Here is a 21,988-nt window from a genome sequence, read left to right on the forward strand (position 1 = left end):
GGGGGGGGGGGGGGGGAAGGGGCATTTTGAATATACCAAACAGAAGGATCCCCAGGTAGGTAAAACCATAGACTGTTCCCATCCAGTCAGACAACCTGTTTCTTTCAGACCCCACTTAAAATAGAGCAGCTTCTTTAGGACATCATGTGGGAGCGCACTGCTATGTACCTCTCCACATCAGTGGATCCCCCTGGAAGACAGGCCTGCACTTCTAGGCTGTTAATGCAGTAAGTGCCCGTACCTCTCCAGACACAGGTATTCACTTGCATTTAACAATGCTAGTTCTGCTCACTGTTCTCTGGTGACAAGGTAAATGAAAAAAGAGGTTCGCAAACATGGGTGTTTTGCATTAAGAATGCTTTATTTATGTTAAAGTATGAACAATATTTCCAATAAAACAGGAAAATTTTATACTGTATCTACAAAATTTAAGTCTTTGCTATAATATATGCTATATTTCTTTCAAATGTGCCTAAAAAGGAATGTCATGATCAATCTATACATTCTCTTTGCAGCATTAGTCCTGTAGACATTGGGGTTTAAATTGGACAATCATAGATGTGAATTTCCTGGTCATCTCCAACAGACACAATTTTTGAGCCATTTCCATTGTATTTCACTCCCCAGACCTGTAAGTTACAAAAAAAGAAAAAAGAAAGTTCTAATGCTTTTATTCTTTCTGAAGAATGTTAAGGAGTGCACATCTTTACTTACTTTCCACTATTCTGAGTCCAGAGAATGAAGCCTTTTCTTTATCTAGGCACCATCATCTGGCTGCAATTTAATTATCATTCCTCTCCCCTCTCCTACATCAGAAAATTTTATTTATAAATACTAACCAAAATAACTTACAGTCCTTTCAATGATTCAGAATCCAGGGGTAATCTAATGCCACAAAAATGGAACCCATAGCAACAGACATTTATGTTCTAGAAGTAAAAGGCCCCACAACCTCCCCAAAATTATTGCCTACAGGGAAAACTGTAAACTGCTTCTCACCTACCTCCTGTGCTCCAAACCGCCCTGGGACACTAATTCTCACTTGTTATTAGAGACCCAGGAACTGGACAACATGACCTTGTACACCATTGATTTTATTTACTATGTGTTGAATTAACGGCTTCACACCTCCTCCCCAGACAGAATTGATGTGGCTAGAGTTTCTCTCATCAGGAATAACTTTCTAATGGCAATTCTGGATAGTCAGGCTGTCACCCTAGCCTTGAGTTGGGTGTCTAGCCCTGATTTTAGTGTGGAGACTGGCCACATGATTGCCTCACTCCCACTCCAAACACTTTTCCTCTGCAACAGTACCACACCAACCCACACACACACAAGGGAACACAAGGTAACACAAGGTAGATTTAATCTTTAAGTAAAATGTTCAAATCCAGGACTGGACTATCAAGATTCAATCTACTCAACTTTGGAAACAATTTTAAGTATAAAATTACATGTACAATTATGTTAAGTTGTATTCTAAAAGGAGAAATCTAGAAGGATCATCTAAAACATTCAAAAACATTCAAAGTATATTAAATAAATATATTAAAAACCATCTTTATATTCCTATGAACACATTTTTTTATGCTAACTGGTTCCCCTAGACCCTTCTACTAAGTGGTTGGGACAGCAGCTTTGGCCTCACCTAGGATCTTGTTAGAAATGCAGAGTCTCAGGCCCATGCCAGACCTGCTGAATTAAATCTGTATTTTAAGCAGATGCCTAGGGTATTCATGTGCACAATTAAGATAGAGCAGTGGCTGGGCCCAGTGGTGCATGCTTATAATCCTAGTTACTTGGGTGATTAAGGCAGGAGGATCCAAAGTTTAAGACCAGGCTAGGCAACATAGTGAGACCCTGTCTCTAAAAAAAAAAAAAAAGTATTGCACTAGAATACCTTTATATATATATTTAGTTTTAGGTGGACACAATATCTTTATTTTATTTTTATGTGGTGCTGAGGATTGAACCCAGTGCCCTACACATGCCAGATGAGAGCACGCTACCACTTGAACCACATTTCCAGCCCCTACCTTTAGCATTTTATATTCACCTTGGCAAAAATAAAGATGGACACTCTTTTTAAAGATTGAAACAAAAAGCACTCTGACTAAAGGCAAACAACTAAGAATTTCCAGTTTCTACTACATAAAAATGAATAAATAAAATCACACCTAGAACAGTTGCAGAAACAACAGATGATGACTATGTTTAAGTAATGGAAGCTCCTGAAGAAGGTCTTTCGTGAGCTAGTTGGTCATGGCCAGGAGATACCCAAAAGAAAACTCCATGCTCGCCACAGGCACTTGCCACTGCAATTTCAAAGAAGGTCATGTAGCCAGACTCCTGTATTCTGGTTATGCCGAGGATGCCTCCGCCCCAAACTGACATGACAGGGACATGGCTAGATGGGTGCTAGAACCTAACATTCTCAACTCAGTAAGGTTAGAAAAGAAAACTTTGGCCCAGGGGTCAAACAATACCAGTCATCTAAAGACAAAGGAATTGAGATGCTAATTTATACATACCTGATCCTGGTGATCGAAGAAGGTATGAACACAAGTCCTCGTTCCAACATCCCAAACTTTTACGCTTTTGTCAGATGAACTATTTTTAAAAAATGAACATCAGTATTAGCAGTTTCAGACAGGTTTGAAGTTAAAAGGAACTTGACCCAAAATCCCACATTCCTTCACTGACTCATACTCTTCTATTTTCAGAAGCCACCCCCCCTCAATGCAGGACATGGACAGGGTCTCAGCATCACTGGGTGGGTGGCTCTCCTCACAGGGCAGTCCATTCTCTCAAAATTCTGATCTGCCTGGCCTTCCTATCAAGTGCTGTCATCAGGAATCTCAGGCATATCCACCTATTTCTGGATGTGAGGGAGGCCTGTTAAAGCTTCAAAACAAGGGTGTTCTGGATACCTCTGCAAATGCCTTGAAGCTGTGCAATCCCTTTAAGCTGCCCACCTCACACTTTTCAACCATCCTGGTCACCCTCAGTGTGAACACCACTGGAGTCTATAAGCACAATATTTTACAAACAATTTTACATATTTTAAGTTACCGTTTGAACACAGATACACCTCAGAGTAGGTGAGACCCTAGATTTACAAGAAAAATCTAAGTTTAATTATTCAATTATTTGTTCCGGCTAAGGACAACTACCTTCATTACTTAAATAAAAACTTTAAAAACTGCAGAAAATAAAGGCAACTTGAAAAACAAGAGGATCATACAGTCTTCAAATTTTATGGCAACCTGTGAAGAAAGACAGTCTTCACCTTCCTACCATTTTAGAAACTGCTAAGAATCATAAATACCTGGAAACAAAGTGAGTGTCATCAGGACAAAATGCGACGTTCAACACCCAGGAAGCATGGCCACTCAGTGTGCCAGCCAAGTTGGCATGTTGTCTGAAATGGGAAAAATTTTTTAAAAAGTGCAGATGTTAATTTTTAGGATATAATCACTGAAGTGGAAAATATATTAATTCTGCTCATTGAATTGGAATGACCACATTACTACATCAAAATTTCCTTTTTTAAGCTGAATGAGGTGGTGCGTGCCTATAATCTCAGTGACTAGGGAGGGTGAAGCAGGAGGAAGGCAAGTGCAAGGTCTGGGATGGTAAAGTACCTCCAGGTTCAGTCCCCAAAACCACACACACACTCAAAATCCCTTTTCAATGAAGTGGCATCATGCACCACTGAGTTAAAAACCACCCTACAGAGGCTCTGCAAGCCAACTCCAAGCTGAGGAAAGAGGTGAGTAAGCTACCATAGGACAGTGGCAGGGCTGGTCCCTTCCTGCCTATACCAAGACCCTTTCCACAAGAGGCCACCCAGGTATCAAGATGTACTCTTTATAACAAATGTGGCTGAGCAGACCATTTTTAACCTAACCAAGAATAAGACAGGTCTAATACTACAGCCATTTTTACTTTTAAAAATGAAACCAAGGGTTGGGGGTGTAACTCTGGTAGAATGCTTGCCCGCCATGTGCAAGGCCCTGGGTTCAATCCCAGGACAGAAAAAACAAAAACAAAAACAAAAAACAAGTACCAGGCATGCTAGTACATGCCTGTAATTTCAGCAATTTGGGAGGCCAAGGCAGGAAGATCACAAATTTGAAGACAGTCCAGCCAAATTCGCAAGACCCTGTTTTGAAAAAAAGGCCGAGTCGGGGTGGGCTGGGAATGTAGCTCAGTGGTAGACCACTTAACCTAGTGCATGCAAAGCCCAGGTTTCAATCCCCAGTATCAACAAAAAGATGAAAAACATGAAACCAAATCACCTATGTCAGGAGAACAACTCTAAGGCCTGAGGTCAGCAGTTTCACCCTTGGAAAGAGACCTTAGTTGGCTATCAGCAAAAGCAACCTCAGGGCATGCAATGGGACCATAGAGGGTAAAAACTTCTGGGTCAGGCTGTGGTTGTGGCTCAGTGGCAGTGGCAAAGCGCCTGCCTCACATGTGAGGCACTGGGTTCGATCCTCAGCACCACATAAAAATAAAGATATTAAAAAAAAAAAAAATCCTACATGATCTGGGTTTCTTTAAAAAAAAAAAAAAGAAACCAAAAAAACTTCTGGGTCTTCATTCAGTATCACTGTCTTGGCAAATCACCACCTCAGCCTGGATTCCTCAACAAAATAGGGACATGAGGCTGAGCTACTACCACACCAGTTGTTGGGAGGATCAATACAACAGCAGCACTAAAAGTCATATAGTCAGAAGCTAAAGGAATTGCTATTTATGCTGGCTCTGCTAAGAACCAAGCATAACTTTAGAGAGACCTCTTCTCTGGACACTAGTACCCTCAGTAAGTTCTAATGCTAAAAGCTGTATTCCTATTCAACAACTTTCTTTTTTCTTTTTTTTTTTTTTTTGCCAGATGTAGGCTAGAAGGAACAGTGTCACTACCCTCAAGTTAAACTCTTGAAAACCTCTCACAGGCCCAATACAGTACATGCCCACAGATAATCAGGGATATGGTGCCTGCAGGTACGATAGATGTTTGCAGTAGATTGCAAAGTCACATTTGGGGAGCAAGGAACCAGAAGCACAGAGGGAGAGCTGATCATAATACCAAGTCACAGTAACAAGGACACACAGTGAACACATTGCAGAATAGGATATATGTCAGTGGGGACTGAGGATGATGGAAGAAAACATCAGTCTCACAGTGTCAGAGCCATGAACTGAAGAGAAAGATTAACTCACTTCTATACTGGCAGTCAAGACGAAAAGTCTCCCACTTAGACCATCAGTGTGATGGTTTATAAACTGCCAGCTCCTTAACTAGGACACCAAAATGTCTGCAGCTGGAGAACTGATGTGCTATAATTTTTGAACTGTCACACTAGACCAGCTAAAGCCCAGGGCTCCTTTGTCTTAACTGCATACTAATCTACTCAAAAGAATTTAAATCTGTGAGCCAAGGGGCTGAAGTTGTAGCTCATTGGTAGAGCACTTGCCTAACACGCACGCATAAGGCACCAGGGTTTGATCCTCAGCACCACATTAAAACAAACAAATAAAACAAAGGTATTGTGTCCATCCACAATAAAAAACTATACTAAAACAAACACACAAACAAACAAACACCTGTGAGCCAAAAAACAAACAAACAAAAACCCTCCTCAAAAAACAAAAAAATCCTGGCTACATGAGAAAAAGTAGCAATCTAATCTTACCAGGTATCCTATGCACATTTTCCTCCATGTAGCCCTTGAGGACATATGTATGCTAAGCTCAAAGACTGGGAAGACCAGGAATCTAATATGACCTGAGCACGTCCCTACTAGGACCAGGAGAGGGAGCAGCACACTCCCAGGAGGCTCCCCCTTAAGCAGACACTGGTGTTAAGTGAGACACCTTTAGTCTTGACATGATAACTTACACATCGTATATCTTGATGTAGCCATCATCTGAAGCAGTGACAAGGAGCTGAGAGTCCGGGGAAAAGGTCAAGGAGCGGATGGGCATAGCGTGGCCTGAAATTCACAAAGGCCCTTGTCAATCTGGTGAAGCAGTGCCGCCTCATACAGCTTCCCACTGACTATGCCCCTTTCAATGACCACTAGTAACCGAACTGGAATTGCCCTGGTGCTTTGATTAGAGAAAGAAAGGTACTGACTGGGCCCTTCCTCCCCAAGTTCTTGAAACATCCACATCTCTAGCCTCTCCCCTGGAGACATTTCTCCTTAATTTCCTTCTCTGACCAATTGGGCCTCAACATTACACTGCTTTAAAAAACTCCTCGGCCTAAAAATATGGCCAAACATGGAAATATGCATTGCTTCTGATTTTTAAGGTTGAACAAATAACATGTTATTTTCCTACCAAATCTTTTGTTGTAGGGCAAAGGATAAATTGAGGAGATAATATACCCACTTGCTTAAAATTCAAAATAATACAAAAGAACATTTCATAAAATCTCCCTCCTACCCCACCCCATTCTTTGGCTACCCAGTCGTATTCCCCAGAGTCTACCAATGTGAAGAGTGGGCATAATACTTTTATCTACTATCAAATTATCAACAAAAAGAAGTTATCTTCCAATGACAAAGTTCTTTAGAACCCAAAATGTCAGAAACAAGACATTCATATGGCTGGGGTATATCAACACATAAATTAAAAGTAAGCTAATTCATCAAAACAAGCACTTATCACTGTCACAAGAACTAAAATGTCTAGGTTAAAACTATAATGACAAGTCTAAAACTTTGAGTTTTCCAACTGAGTTTTAAATATTTTGTAAATCTAATGCCCATTTGCCATTTAACAGCATCTTTAAAAAATATTTATTTACTTATTTAGTTAGTTAATTAGTTGTAGATGGACACAATACCTTTACTTTATTTATTTATTTTTATGTGGTGCTGAGGATTGAACCCAGAGCCTCGCAGGTGCTAGGAGAGCACTCCACTACTGAGCCATAACCCCAGCCCCATTTAACAGCATTTTAATGAAAGAATAATATTTCCTTTGTGATCTGATAATCCAGTCTGCACAAAATAAGATGATGAGCCATACCTTCCAGCGTATGCAGAAGTTTTCCAGTTGCAATATCAAAAATATTGATGATTCCGTCGATAGCTCCACTAGCCAGATATTTTCCATCAGGACTCTGTTCAGAGTACATACAGAGAAAGGAGCACTGTAAGATTCCATGTTGTTCATCTACCCTTCTGAACACAAGCAAATCTCTTGCTGGCTACATGTCTAACTGGCTGGCAAACCACACCAGCAAGATATAGCTGCCTGACAAGACCAGTGCAGAATCTGTGCCAAGGACGACAAGCTGGAAGAGTGTAAACTTAAAGAACCAGAAAGAGAAAAAAGAGCAATGTTTCCTTACATATGCAATACTAAGAATGAATTTTCCTCTCGTGTCCAAAGAATATTCTTTTTTCCCACTTTCCACACCAAAAATGTTCACTTTTCCCACATGAGTTCCTGTGGCCAGATACTGGGAATCAGGAGAAAAGGCCAAAGTCCAGGCATCCACTGAAGAGAAAAAGGAAGACAAAAAAAAAAAAAAAAAAACAAACAAGAGAGGATCCCTGAAACCAGGGGGGACAGACAGAAACCTCTAAAACAGACAGACCTGCACGTACAAATTTCTTCCACTTCCTTTACCTTTGATAGACCAACTCCTACTGCAAGATTGTACAATAATCCAAAAAGCTATTTAAAAGCCAGATCATTACAGTGAAACATTATCTTAGGCTTATACCTATAGGTGACCCTTCAATTTACTTTACCTCTGACAGACCAACTCCAATTGCTAGGTTGTACAAAAAAGGAAACAGAGAGAAAGAGAGAGAGACAACCAGAGAGAAGCCCCAAAACCATGGCTGACANGTAAAATCACTGGCTGCTACCATGATTCAGACAATCAGTTGTTTTTTTTTTTTTTTTTTTTTTTTTAGAGGGGGACTTCACCACCAAGTTACATGCCCAGCCCTTTTTATTTTTTACTTTGAGATAGGGTCTAAGATGCTAGGGTTTTTGCTGTTGCTAAGGCTGGCCTTGAACTTGTGATCCTCCCTTCTTAGCCTCCTGAGTGCTAGGCATGTGCTACTGTGTCCAGCATAAAACTATGTTGTAAAGATGCTAATTCTTTACCAAGTTTAAATTTAGTTTAAGGCTTCTTAAATTTTTAATAAAAATCAATAGGGCAATATCAACAGATGAGGAGAAACCAGAATTCTTATACAATGGTGGGAAGGTAAAATGACAGCCACTTTGAAATCCAGTTTGACAGTTTCGTAACTGAAAACAAACACTTAACATAATACTCAGCATTTCTACTTGTAGGCAGCTACTCAAGAGAAATGAAAGCACATGTCCACACCAAGACTTGTACACTCATGTTCATAGCAGCATTATTCTTAATAGCACAAACTGGAAACAATCCAAATGTCTATCAACTGGTGAATGGATAAACAAAATGTGGTACATCTTTATAATGGAACATGTCTTGGCAATAAAAAGGAACACATCCATGCTACACCATGGATGAACTTCAAAAACTTTATGCTAAAGAAACAGTGAAGATATATAAGAATAACATTCTACTTAAATGAAATTTTTCAAAAAGGTAAAACCATGGAAACAGAAAGCAAATTGGTAGTTACCTAAAGCTGAGGGTAGAGGCATGGACTGACTATAAGTGGACATAAAGGAACTTTTTTGGGCACCAAGGTTCTAAAACTGCACAACTACAGAAATCCACTCTGTGAACTACACATTTAAAGTGGTAAATTTCGTGGTGCAATTACACAGGTGAAATTTTACCTAAATTAAGCTGTGAAAAAATGAAGACATACCAGAATGCAATATGATGAAATATTTACCACAAATTAACAGAGACTGAAGAACCACTAGAGAAATCAATTAGTTTTGAAGTTACACTACACATCTCAGTTAAACCTTAAGAATTCAATCCAAATAATAAATGCTGAAGAGGTGTAGGGAAAAGATACACTTGTACACATTTGGTGGGACTGCAGATTAGTACAACCACTCTGGAAAGCAGTGAGGAGATTCCTCAAAAAATTAGAAATGGCACGGTCATATGACCCAGTTATCCCATTTAATCCAAGAAAAAAATCAGTGTGCTATACAGCCACCTGAATGTTTATAGCAGCATAATTCACAATAGCCAAATTATGAAACCAGTCCAGATGCCCATCAACAGAAGAATGGATTAAGAAAATGTGGGATATTACCCAATGGAATTTTACTTAGCCATAAAGAAGAATGAAATTATAGCATTTGCTGATAAATGAATGGAGAACAACACAAGCCAGTCTCAGAAAAATCAATTGAATATTTTCTCTGATATGTGGAAGTTACAGCAACAAAGGGAAAGGAGGAGGGGAAGACTGGATATCACAAAGATATAGGGAAGACTGATGGAGAGAGAAAGGGAGATGGAAAGGGAGGAAAGAGTTGAGAAAGGGGAGGAAAATGAATGAATTTAACAAAATCATATTATGTGCACATATAAACGTACCACAGGTAATTTCATCTTTATGTATAAGTAGAATGAACCAAACAAAAATAAAAATAAATAAATGAGCAAAAGGAAGATCAGTAGATAGAGGAAGGAGAATGGGGAGGGCAGGGATTAAAATCAAATTCCATACATGTATGATTTTGTCAAAATGAACCCAACCACTATGTAGAACTAAATGCTCTAATTTAAAAAAATAATAATTTGGTTCAAGCATTACTGAGCCACAGCAATGTGGGAGGTCTCCAGACTCATGTGGAGCCTGGATAAGCACAAGTGCTATGTGCCAGCTATACTGCTGGCATTTTAGCATTTATTTTTCCAACTACACGGGCATCTCTGCCCTTCAAAGGCAATCCTAAAGAGCTTTGGGAACTGGGTCAAGGCCTACAGGCCAAGAAACAGTCTGGTTTCCACTGCCTGCCTGGGTCACTTTTCCCATCCCAGTCTTACATGGGAACACCCACCCCTGAAGTTGGGTCCCTTCCCAGGAAGAATACTTATAAAGGAAATGGTTCCTTCTCAAGCCACCTTCCTCACATGTCGGGTGAGGTAAGCTCCCTTACCCTTTACTTAGCTCATAGGCCAGCAAAGAAGGAAAGGCCTCTGTGAGCTTGTCTCTTGGTGGACAAAGGCTTTTAGACCAGATGTGTCGCCACATTCTAGAGTGTTTTTTAAATAAAATTCCTTGAAATTTTCCATATATACATCCAAAGTAATAAAAAATCATTCATTTGACTTGATTACTTATGTTTCATTCAAAAACAAAATTTACTTCAAAAGTACTCAATTAGCCAAGACCTGAAAAAACTTTTATAATCAACCTCTCAAAGAGCTTCTTCCTTCCTGCACCAACTCCCCCCCAACCCCTACCCTTTTGTAGTGTGGTGTTTGGTGTGTGTGTGTGTGGTGCTGGGAATCAGACGCAGGGCCTTGCTAGGTGAGTGCTCTGCCACTGTGCCTCATCCCCAACCTAAATAGGCTGCTTTTTACTATGTATTTTTATTCCTAAGTGATAGTGGCATTTAGTCTAAAAAGACTATACTTTCTTTTTCTTTCCACATGTGGAGGCAATCTGATGCAAAAAAAAAGGCTTAAGAGACCTCTGTGTCATCAAGTCTTTGCCAGCTCCTGTATAACATTAATAGAGTCGAGCTCATTTCAGACTGTTTTCTTATTCCTATTATAATTAGCTGCTTATAGGAAAGAAGGCTAATAGAAAATCTAATTTTTGTCTCTCAAAGCTTAATAAAATGATTCTTCTAAACTATTTTTACATTTCCCTATTCACTATTTTGCAATACACAAATCTTACTACCAAATGTCCTCAAAATAGAAGGAACAATTTTTATTCCTCAATCAAACCTTGTATTGAACTTTAATTGATTTATTTGATTTTATTGAACTTTTAATTGATAAAAGATTGAACTTTAATATGTTTAGAATCAATGTTTATTTCAATCAATGTTTATTTCTACCTCCTCACTCAAAGAGTTGCTTTTCTTCACCAGTAGTGGGAATTGTGAATGTCTGATGTTGAGGGGCCTCTGTTCTTCCTCAAGGTCAGTGGCTAGAAAGCTATGGCTTGGTGGAGTACCAAATGCAGGGTCTACCCCTTCAGCTTTGCTTTTTCTACTTCCTCATTATGTTCTTCAGGATAATGAATTTTATCTCTTCTCTTTTTTTGTTCTTTTTGTGGGGGTTCACATTTTTCATGCATATTTTCAAAATAGATATATCCTAAGTGTCCCTTTTCCCTATATTCATTGGACCTAGACTTATCAAAGGAGTTGGTCCTTCAAATGAATTCAGCTGCTTTTTAGTCAACAGCAATACCAGCTTTTGTTACTTGGCCAGATAAATATTTGTTGTTAAATGCCTTGGTATAGTTTTATTCAGATTCCTATTTAAAAAGAAAGCAAACCAAAACCCTTTATTCTTTTCAGCATCTTCATAACAGTAACCTTTATTTTTTATTATTATTATTTATTTGGTACTGGGGATTTAACCCAGGGGCACTTTACCATTGAGCTATATCCCCAGACCTTTTGCTTTTTGAGACAGAGTCTCATTAAGTTGTTTAGGGCCTCACTGAGTTGCTGAAGCTGGCCTTGAACTCACAAGCCTGTCTTAGCCTCCCAAGCCACTGAGATTACAGGTGTGTGCCACTGCAATCAGGCTTACAACAGCAATATTTAGAACCTTGCAGCCCTTGGAAAATATTTGTACTGTTTGTCAGGGAGGGCAAGCTGGATACATATGCCATCCTTTTACTTGGAAGCAAGGTAGCACTCATTTCTTCAGCTGCAATATGAACATGGTCACAACCACCATGCAGTGACCGGTGTCATGTCTTGTGGGAAGCACAGGTGCTCACAATGAAAAGGCATCATCTTCTCTTAAGATGCTTCTTATATTCAGTCCAAATAGACTCTGCAGGATGATCTGGGAATCCAAGGTCTCTAAGTAACATTAAGTAGGGTAAGGGCCCACACAAAGACAAGACAACCATCTGGGAAGTCAGAGACTTTGGGTTGCTTTTTCCAAATATATATTCCAGTCCACACACTCTGAAAACTAATTCAGTGGACCCAAAACAGGCACTGGGCATGCAAAGCACCAACAGTAAGAATCAGAGACAAGAAATATTGCTTCTGAAGGAAAACACACTCAGTTTTCAAATCATCTAGTCTTCTTACAAACTCTGGGATCTTCATTCTTTCCGATATAGAAGCAGCCTACAGTGGCTACTTAGCAAACCCATTGGGGAATCATGCCATTGAAACCTAAGCAGTTCTTCTATAAACAACCCACAAAGGGGAGTGCCAGAGACATGGCAAGCTATCTGCACCTCCAGCAGTCACCAGCCACTGAAAGCAGAACAGGCTATGCTGGTGAATGCCAGGCAGACATTTATGAGTTAATAGGAGGTGGAAGCTAAAGGGAATCCTGAAATGTCATAATGCTTATTCTACAGTGATCCAGCCCGCTGAAACCATCTATTATCATCAACTTTGATAATGTTTATCAAGGTTGTTATGCTTTGTCCCACAGTATTTAAAAATATATATATATATATCGACAAATTTGCTTCTTAAAAAGTTTCATTTCTATCACATACTGGAAACCAGGTACACCATTATATAAACTAATGAGGACACAGCGCTCTGTGTTTCTAGGCTTCTACAAGGCAGAATATGGCAAATAGAGAAACACCAGACCATCCAAATATGAGTCTAGAATCATAAACCAGCAATTCTGAAACCCAAAACATTCTGAAAACTATGACTTTCTTTCCTTAGTACCAAAATTCATTTGGCAGTAAAGCCTGTTTTTCTCAGTATAAATACTCACATTTAGTTGCAGTGATATTCATGTTTGAGGGCCCTTTCCACCCCACTGAGGGCATTACATAATGTACAGTTCATAACCCATAGCCCTCTCAAATGTGAAAAATTCTGAATTTTAAGTACATCTATCCCTAAAGGATAGGAATAATGAAAAGGGACTATGGACCTCTGTTATTTCCCCTAAATATAAAATTCTTACCAGGTCCTGCATCTATGGACTTTATCTGTTTGCCATTTTCCAAGTCCCAGAGACGAATATGAGCATCAAGAGAGCTGGATGCAGCAATGGGCAGGGTGTGGCTGATGTCCACAGACACCACCCCCAGCTGATGTCCCTCCAGGCTCCACTGTAGGTCCAGCCTCTCATCACGCCTTCAGTGGGGACAGAGAAATGGATTTCTTCACACACAAGACACGGTACCTGGCATCTGAAATTCTGGATCCCTGTGACTATGCATTATCAATGGTCAATGAAATACAGAACCACAGAATACCAAATGCAGTCAGGTTTTTAGTTCGGGGTTTTTGTTTGTTTGTTTGTTTGTTTAATAGGGCTTTAGTACCAAATAGGAAAATAAGTAGGAAAAAATAAGCTTATTTTTTCTGTTTTATGGTAGCTGTTTTATGCTACCATGTTGCTATTGCTTTCTTGCCTAGGAAAAAAGCTAACACTTCCCTAATTGCAAATTGGGAGCCTAGAAGCAAAAGCTTTACCCCTATGGTTTTTTTCACATTTAATCAGTGCATTTTAATTGTACATAATGGTGGGATTTGCATATTCATACATGCAAGCAATATAACAATATAATTTGTTTTGCCTCTAATTTTCTAAGGCTATATGTTAGGGGAAGAGTACTTACCATTTCCAGACCTTTACCAGGTCATCCAGAGATCCTGTGACCACTGTTTCAGAGTTTTCCTTTTTATTTGTCCCCCAAGCAACTGACCAAATGGCATCATCATGGGCTAGAATAGAAAGTGCTTTGTTTAAAAAGTTTCCATGCATGCAACTTCTAAATTTAATGTGATAAAAGGAGCTATAATACTGTAGTTCTGAGATTATATCCACTTCTATCTGCTTTACTGTTTCATAAGGCACTTTCCCATAAAACTTTTTTTGGAGTTGTAGGGACACATATGAAAACTGGAGGTTCTGAAGGATCACTTGCCCTGAACTACAAGTTTACCAGGTGTGAAGGCAGAACCAGAACAATCCAGGTCTTCAGACTCCAAATTAAACATCCTTTTCATTAGCATGCTGTCCTGCATACAGCAACTGGAATGGCTTACAGTTATTTAAATAAGTAAAGACAGTGAGGAGCATCCCCACTCCTTAAAAAAGGCCTAAACTTGATATGAGGTACTCCCCCAACTTTCAGTACTGGAGGATTTAACTCGGGGGTGCTTACGGCTAAGCTACATCCCCAGCCATTTTTATTTTTTTTGAGAAAAGGCTCTTGCTAAATTCCTGAGGCTGGCCTGAAACTTGCAATCCTCCTGCTTCAGTCACCCAAATTACTGGGATCACAGGTGTGTGCCACTGTGCCTGGCTTCTGAGATACATATTAATGATCTTCAGAAACTAGTGAGCAGTTCAACTGTAGACATTATAGGTCTAAAAACAAATGAGCTGTCTTTTACCATGAATGTCTCTGTCGTGCTTAATAACCCAGTTATTACATTAATCCTTTTATAAATGTTGTCTCACTCACAAGAGCCCTATGAAATAAGTACTTTTAAAACCATCCTCACTATAGACACAAGCAATTAGAGGCTTAGAGAAGCCTAGGAGTTCATCCAAAGTTATAAAGCTAAAAAGGGGCACAGCTAAGACTCAAACCCAATCTATTAACCGAAGTTCACCTTAAATCTAAGTCTGTAAGCTGCACACCTAATGGGCCACATTGTTGGGCTTGCAGACAGGGTATGGGTACATAAATGTGACAAGTGCGGATGGAGGCTTTATCCATGTCTGGTAGCAATTCCCCAGGGTCATCTTCCCAAAACATGACTACAAGGGCATTAAACTGAAACAGGTATTTGAGTTACAGAGTCAGGACTTTATAATCCCCCACTTGACCCTCACCAGTTAGCTTGCCACCTGGATGGCATTAGCTCCATACAAAGTGGCTGACTGGCATGCCCAACAAACAACTAATTACCTAAACTAGCTAGGAAGAAAGCTTTTGGCTCAAACTTCAAAATAATTAATATCACCTTCTTTAAGAGAGAGGAGCTTTTATTTGGCATCCCACAAATCCCTGAGCCTTTCCCTAATTCATCTAAGCTATGAGAAAAGAGACATGTGACTAGTTCATGAATAAACATTGTTCCCTTTTCAGGAACAAGACCTGTATGGGAGCTAGGGTCCCAGAATGTACTTATGACCTGCCTCCCACTCCCATTCCCATCGCTGCCACAGCTGCATAGCCCCAACCTTCCCCATACACTCCAGGGACCTTGACAGAAATTCATCTCACTGCTTGAGTCTGCACTTCTAAGTGGAGGACCCTGTATAGAGACCCCAAGGCAAATTCTGAGTTCAGGGTCAGGTTTCAAATCCACCTCTGAAGCTGAGTGGGCACTAACAGAGTTCTGAGGCTCCCGGTAATTCTTTCTCCCACCCTGGCAGCTGGGAAGTTCAGAGTTCCATTCTCCTCAAGTGGGAGCGCTTTCCTCAGCCTAGAGTTCTCCAGTCTATCACTAGACTCCTGCTGCTTTTTTAAAAATGTAATTATTCAGCTTTGTTTGTTTCTAAGTATATTTGTTCTTGGCTGCCTCTGTCAATTCCTTTGCATGTGAATATACCTGGAAACTGCATGCCTGGTTGGCATGACAGAATCTTAAACCAGGGAGAAACCATTTTTCACAAATGAATTTGCTTAAACTGGCAGGCTCTCACTGAATTGCTTACCTTGTTCTTGTTTGAAGAGAATACTGTACTAAAAAAGAACAGAGGCCACATTAAATGGATGGTCAGATTTCAGATATCCCGCATTCCCTCCCTATTCCCCCCCACCTCCCGAAAGCAGATGCAGTGACTAGTGCCAGCTACTCCTTCTCCTGTGACCCTGACCACTTGCAATCTTCCTGATTCTTGCTCATGCAATATTTGTATAGTCATATGAGAAAAAAAAGAGCCCAAAGGAACTGATATTCTTCCCTCCCTTACTGCCACCCCCCAATAACAGGTGACCAATAAATTATGTTTTCATTTTCTGCTCTGATCACCAGGAAGCTCAGTCTGATTTGTAGCTTAATTTTGCAGTTGAATAAGACCATAAAACCTGCATAACCTGTTACCTTTGTCCATAATCTTAGTTTCTTCTGTTTCATCTTCTGTTTTGATCTGTTTCTATGTATGAAATCGTTTAAGTTTCTTCAATGCCTCTTTAAACTACAGTAAATGCTTAAATAAACCAATTCTGCTCTTACTAGTGCATTTTACTAGTGCTGCCTAATTCTATGGTGACTAGGTGCTCAGGGTCACCCAGCTCTTTAGGAACAGGTCAAGAATTAGATGCTAGTTTCCTGACTACCAACCTATTGGGCTTGAACTTGCTGAGTAGACTAACTGATATTCTTTCCCTCAACATAGGCCTTACCTGGTTGGTCATTTCCTTAACCAGGGATGAAGGGCCAAAGGCCAGACAGCTCTGTGGAAACAACACCAGGGTTTTAGTAAGGTGAAGTAGGGGATCATCAGGACAAAAAGGGTTACAGGAGGTTCCTCTTCACCAAGGCAATAAAGTAAGCCTTTGCTATGGAGTTCCTCTGACACCTTTCTTTGGATCCCTGGAGATCCCTTCCTTCTCCCAGGGACTCAACTAACACCTACCCCCATCCTATAGATTCTTTTCCCTAAGTTTGACTGTAGAGGGTGACCAGTCTGTGTCCTTTGCTAACCTTTTGAGAAACAAAACCAAAATAAATTTTAAACTTTATCCAACTCAGCAAGCAAACATGAAGGAGTCCAAAGATAGCAAAGTTCTTACAGTCCAGGCAGGTCTCAATAAAAAATGCCTATAAGAGTCTATAGGCAACTAGCAGCTCGGGAAGCTAAGGCAGGAGGATCACAAGTTCAAAGCCAGCCTCAGCAACTTAATAAGGTCCTAAACCTCAGTGAGACCATGTCTCTAAATCAAATACAAAAAAGGGGGGGAGGGGAGCTGGGGATGTGCCTCAATGATTAAGTGTCCCTGAGTTCAATCCCCTCTGCCAAAAAAAAAAAAAAAAAAAGCCTATAGGCATTTAAGTATGAACAGAGATGAAGGGAAATATGTGTCTCCTCAAACTCATCCAACTCTTCAAGGACTTAGCTTAGCTAAACACAGACCTAACTTACTTTAAGTAAATTTAATTTCACAGGGTACTTTAAGGGTTCTTAATATCTTTGTGCACTAAAGATCCCCTAGCAGTCTTGTAAAGCCTATATACTGCTTCTCTGGATGTTTTTAAATACATGAAAAAACAAAGAACTAGAATTAATGTGGGGGATGTAGCTCAGTAGAGCACTTGCATAGCATGCTTAAGGCCCTGAGTCTAAATGGCACTTCAGAAAATGAAAAATGAAAGGAAAACAAATATGGTGCATATTCAATATTCACAGCAGTTATGTTCTATAAAGTCACTGCAAACAATAAATTAGCTAACAGTAAACTACTGCTCCTTAAGAAACACAAGGGTTACCTTTCTGGAAGCCTCTGGACACATCTTTGTTAACTGATCAACATGTAACTATGTTTTTAATGTGTAGTTCTGTTTAAAGGCACCTTATTGAATATATATTAGAATTCATTAATCTTGACCTCATGCCCAAACAAAGCTTATTTAACAAACATTATTTTTACATTAAACACATCACAACCTTTTTGCACTTAGGAACTTGGTCATTTCAGTACAATGCTCCAGGCTACTTTAGATATGGGATCACCACCACCACCAACAACAAAAACCACAAAAATGTGAAAAGTATGGCACCAAAGACTGCAAAAAGGACACTTGTTTACAGCATGACAGCTGAAACAAAAAGGCAAAGTGTCAGTTGAGACCTGTCCATCAGATGACTCAAATTTTTTACCACCTTGCACAATGTCCTCCGAAGACTACAAAAGCCTTGCAAGGATTTCCTTTAGGGTTACAAATAAATTTTAGCAAGCAGACAAATTCACAAGTACAGAACCCAGGCATGACAGCATGTTGAAATATAATTTAATAAAAATAAAAAACTAAATATAAGATAGCATAACATATATGCTTTTTTATTAACACATTACATAACGAGATCTAGCAGCAAGTCTAATAACTACCATAATTTCAAAGTGTGATGAACTTTAGCAATAGCTTGATAAGAAAGTATATGTAATTTCTATTCACAAAAAAGGTCACACTGAGAATACTATGGTTTGTTGCCTACATCTGTAATGGAAGAAAATGCCAAATTTCAGTCAGAGGTTAAGGAATGAAGTGCGCAATTTTTCTTCTCAAATTCATGGCCCCCTCAATTTTATCCACAGACAGCTTAAGAGACCACACAGCTAAAATATAAAGTTCAGTTTACTTGCTTTAAATTTGAAAACCCAAAAAAGGCTACCAAAGGCTTTCCAAGAATAACCACCAAAAAAAAAAAAAGTGATTTAAAAATAATCCCTGCCAACAGAGATCTTAATCAGGTGGGCAGCGTTTTATTCAATTGTGACCCAAGGAAAGGCTCTTGTTGGGTAGAAAGAAAGAACCCAAATAAATCTTGCTAAAACAAAAAGCATGCAACCTCTGCTTGAGCACCAGCCCTAGGCCCAGTGAAACACAAGCTTGTTGTCTTCCCTGCTGTCCAAGCCTCACATGAAACAAAAGAGAAACATTAACAAGAAAGGTAGGAAGTCTTGCAGAAAGCCAACTTCCAAAAAGCCGGCCTGGCCAAGATAAGGTGTGATTCTGTCAATGAATGTACATTTGAGGATATAATATGAATCAGGTCCCTGTTTTAAGTTCTACACAAGGGATCATCTCACTGAACCCTCATAAACCCATTTAGTGGGCATTCTTATTATCAGCTCTATTTTCCTGATAAGAAAAGTGAGGTTTACAGAGGTTAAGGAAGTTTTCCTACACCAAAAGGCAGAATCAAGCTATACAGAAGAAGCTACCAAGATACAACACTTTTTTTTTTTTAACTCCAGTATCTTATCTCATGACAGATCATTTCAGGGTTGGAGATTGCGGTTTTTGCCACGATCTCTTCAGGAAAGTTTCCCCTAATTTTCCCATGCGGATATTCATTGCTCCAAAAGCATTACTCGTGCTTCTATTAAGGTATTCAGGCACGTCAATTATCCACCATACAATACGATATGTAAAGAATAAATCCAGCCTCTGCTTGTAGCTGTCCAATCCCTAAGAGCGTGGCCCAATACTACAAAACTTCAATTAAGACAGTTCTTCCATCTACGGAAAAATTACTTCCTCCTCAGAGAAGCTGGTCCTAATGTCCGGGCTGCACAGAACATTCTCAGGATGCAAGATGAGGCCACTTGAGGGCCTTCTCTCTCCCCTTGATCCCCGTACACCGCAGGTTACCGGGGTAAATGGAGCCACGGGAGCCATCCACGGGTCCCACTCCGTGGAGCATCCCTGAACAAACCAGCTTAGAGGCAGCCTCTTGCCCGCTCTCGCTCACCGGTCCTACGGTTCCAGCTGTCTCCGGCCCCAACAGCCACTAGTCCCCACAGCCTCGAGGACCAACTCACCGGCAGCTCGGCTCCGCTGCACGTTTGACGTCAGGCTTGGCGTGACCGCGGCGCACCGAGATGAGCTAATGAAGGGGAGGAGCGGGGCATCTTGCCGACCCCGCCCCAGGGCTCGTGTGCACACCGCAGCGCCCTCTGCAGTCGCGGGGCGGCGCCTCTGGGGGAACGCGGAAGAGGGTGGGCGGGGAGAGAAGCCAAGACCCGCAGTTCACCAGAGCCGTGGAGGCTGGGAAGCTGCTCCTAGGAGCGTAGGTTCTTAGTTTCTGGCAATTTCCTGATCCTTTCTAGGGTTCTGTTTTTCGAACTGCAAGTCACAACTTATTAATGGGTCAGATATCAATTTACTAGACGAGACTAGCATTTTTGTTTTTAAATTTTGTTTTGCATACCAGGGATAGAACCCAGGGCCTCACACACGCTAGGCAAGTGCTCCGCTGTTATTGGCAGGGTGTCCAGTTGGTATCCAGGTCCTTGGTGTCCCGAACATAGAATTAAACAAGATACACAAGTAACAGGCAAAGTACAGATTTTATTGAAGGCGAAAGTGGAAGAACAGAGGTAGAATAGAGCTTGCCGGGCAAGAGAGAGAGAGGCTCAAGGCCTGATGTCTGGAAATTAGTGTTTCATATGCCAAGCTGTGACTGGAAGACTTACCCCATCTGCCCCCATTGGTTTCCTTATGATACCTGATTAGAATATTTGTCCAACTTTCCCCCATTGGTTACTTTAAACTACCGAACCTGTAGCGGGGGTTGTCAGGAGTTGTCCTAAACAGAGACATGGTTCCTCTCAGAGGCATCCTTCTATACCCTACCTAAACCATCTTGGTGTCCTGAGTTCCAACTTAACACTACCTCTGAGCTACAGCCTCAGCCCTGTGGCCAGCATTTTTAAACAATGACATGGAAGGGAGGAGACCCGTTCCCCATCCTGAAGAAGCTGCCCCGCGGCTCCTGCTTGCTGGTCTCTGCCCTGAGTGGGAAGGAAAAGATGTTTTGGGGGAGTGGAAAGTCTGGGGAAGTCCCTGAAGGGTCCCTGTTTCAGCTAGTCAGGGGACAGAGTACAGCTTCACTTGTTTAAAAACGATTTAGAAAAAAAAATAAGGTCTCAGGCTGGGGTTGTGGCTCAGTGGTAGAGCATTTGCCTAGCACAGTGTGAGGCACTGGGTTCGATTCTCAGTACCACATTAAAAAAATAAATAGTCATTGTGTCCATCAACAATTAAAAAAAAAAGTAAGGTCTCAGTAAATGCATACCTTTAAGAATCTCTCTATATATAATTCTTTACAGGACCCAGTTTATTAGGACCATCTTGAGGTCAATGATGATTTCAGAAAACTGTTTAGAGCACTTACAACTAAATAAAGTTTATCTTATTTTTAGGAGATTTTCTTTGCTTTTTTTCTTGTTCATTTGTTTGTTCATATTCAGGAATTTACTAAATATACTCTAAAATCTTCTAGGGCACATTCTCTGGTCCTCAGTAATTCTCTGGGTGACAACTCTGTCCATGGAAACTTCATCCAGCCCCAGAGCATCACTGGCATATCAATGGCTTACAAAATGAGTTAAGATGAGCAGTCTGAATTGTCTAAATTCTTATGTGGTGCCTCCTAAAAGACATCCTTATAACCATTTTGAATGTATCTGACCAGAGGATACTTGCTCCTGAATCTAAGGAAGAATGTACAAATTACATTGTGAGGACAGGGAGTTCACCTTCAAACTAGAGGTAATTCCCCTTACATTGATCTAATGGCTGAATGAACTCTTGTGTTTTCAGACACATTCCAGGGAGCTAAATACACACACTCATCCTGCAATGGCTGGGCCCAGCACAGAAAGAACTTAAGCCCTCCAAAGTAATAGCTTTTAGCAGTTAGTAATCCGCTGCCTTCCTGTGTAACTGGTTGCCTTAATTTTGGCCAGTCTAATCTGCCTGTTATTTTTGTTGGTGAAATGTTTGGGTTCCTCTGGGTTTTGTAAATAGATTAATTATTATGTGACCTCTCCCAAGCCAAAATAATTGGGCTATTCTTAAGTTTTAGATTTTGAATATAAAGAAGCAATTTTGAAAGATTTGCACTTCAAGAATGGTGAAATTTTGGCTTCCAATAGTACAACTAAATTTTAATGTGTATGATTTAGATTTGTGTGTTTTTACTTTTCTGCATATTAATTGTAAATACTCCACTTCCAGATTATTCTAAATGCATTCTGATCATTTTTATGACTCATCACTTTTATCTATTATTCATATACCATGATGTTCCCCTTTGGTGTACTTGCTTTCAAATTGGCTACAATTAATTTCCAAATGAATCAAGTTGTTTTGGATAAAAATTAAGTTAATCATCTTA

The 21,988-nt window shown here is 40.2% G+C and overlaps 1 protein-coding gene across 3 annotated transcripts; it reads right to left on the reverse strand.

The window, feature by feature from the left end:
* Positions 1 to 340: 340 nt before the first annotated feature.
* On the reverse strand, positions 341 to 19,701 carry Skic8 (SKI8 subunit of superkiller complex). 3 transcript variants are annotated; one of them, XM_015480357.2, is made up of 11 exons: positions 19,629 to 19,701; positions 16,488 to 16,538; positions 15,797 to 15,824; positions 13,743 to 13,848; positions 13,082 to 13,254; positions 7,370 to 7,518; positions 7,045 to 7,138; positions 5,909 to 6,002; positions 3,329 to 3,421; positions 2,532 to 2,610; positions 341 to 629 (listed from the first exon to the last, which is right to left on the reverse strand). In XM_015480357.2, exons 2-11 carry the CDS (start codon positions 16,497 to 16,499, stop codon positions 540 to 542), a joined length of 918 nt encoding a protein of 305 aa, XP_015335843.1. In that variant the 5' UTR covers positions 16,500 to 16,538; positions 19,629 to 19,701; the 3' UTR covers positions 341 to 539. The 3 variants fall into 3 exon arrangements, with proteins under 3 accessions (XP_015335843.1, XP_015335844.1, XP_048649470.1); XM_015480358.2 differs by having other exon boundaries at positions 19,559 to 19,663; XM_048793513.1 differs by lacking the exon at positions 19,629 to 19,701 and adding an exon at positions 19,523 to 19,541.
* Positions 19,702 to 21,988: the final 2,287 nt, after the last annotated feature.

Source organism: Marmota marmota, unplaced genomic scaffold (genome assembly GCF_001458135.2).
Source record: "Marmota marmota marmota unplaced genomic scaffold, marMar, whole genome shotgun sequence".
In the NCBI taxonomy this organism is placed as follows: domain Eukaryota; kingdom Metazoa; phylum Chordata; class Mammalia; order Rodentia; family Sciuridae; genus Marmota; species Marmota marmota.

Excerpts from the sequence above, each read along its gene's own strand:
- Skic8 (XM_015480357.2), bottom strand. Across the intron at positions 13,849-15,796 it reads TCTCTTCAAACAAGAACAAG|CCCATGATGATGCCATTTGG; the intron begins GTAAGCAATTCA and ends TTTCTATTCTAG. Across the intron at positions 7,139-7,369 it reads TCATTCTTAGTATTGCATAT|AGTCCTGATGGAAAATATCT; the intron begins GTAAGGAAACAT and ends TACTCTGAACAG.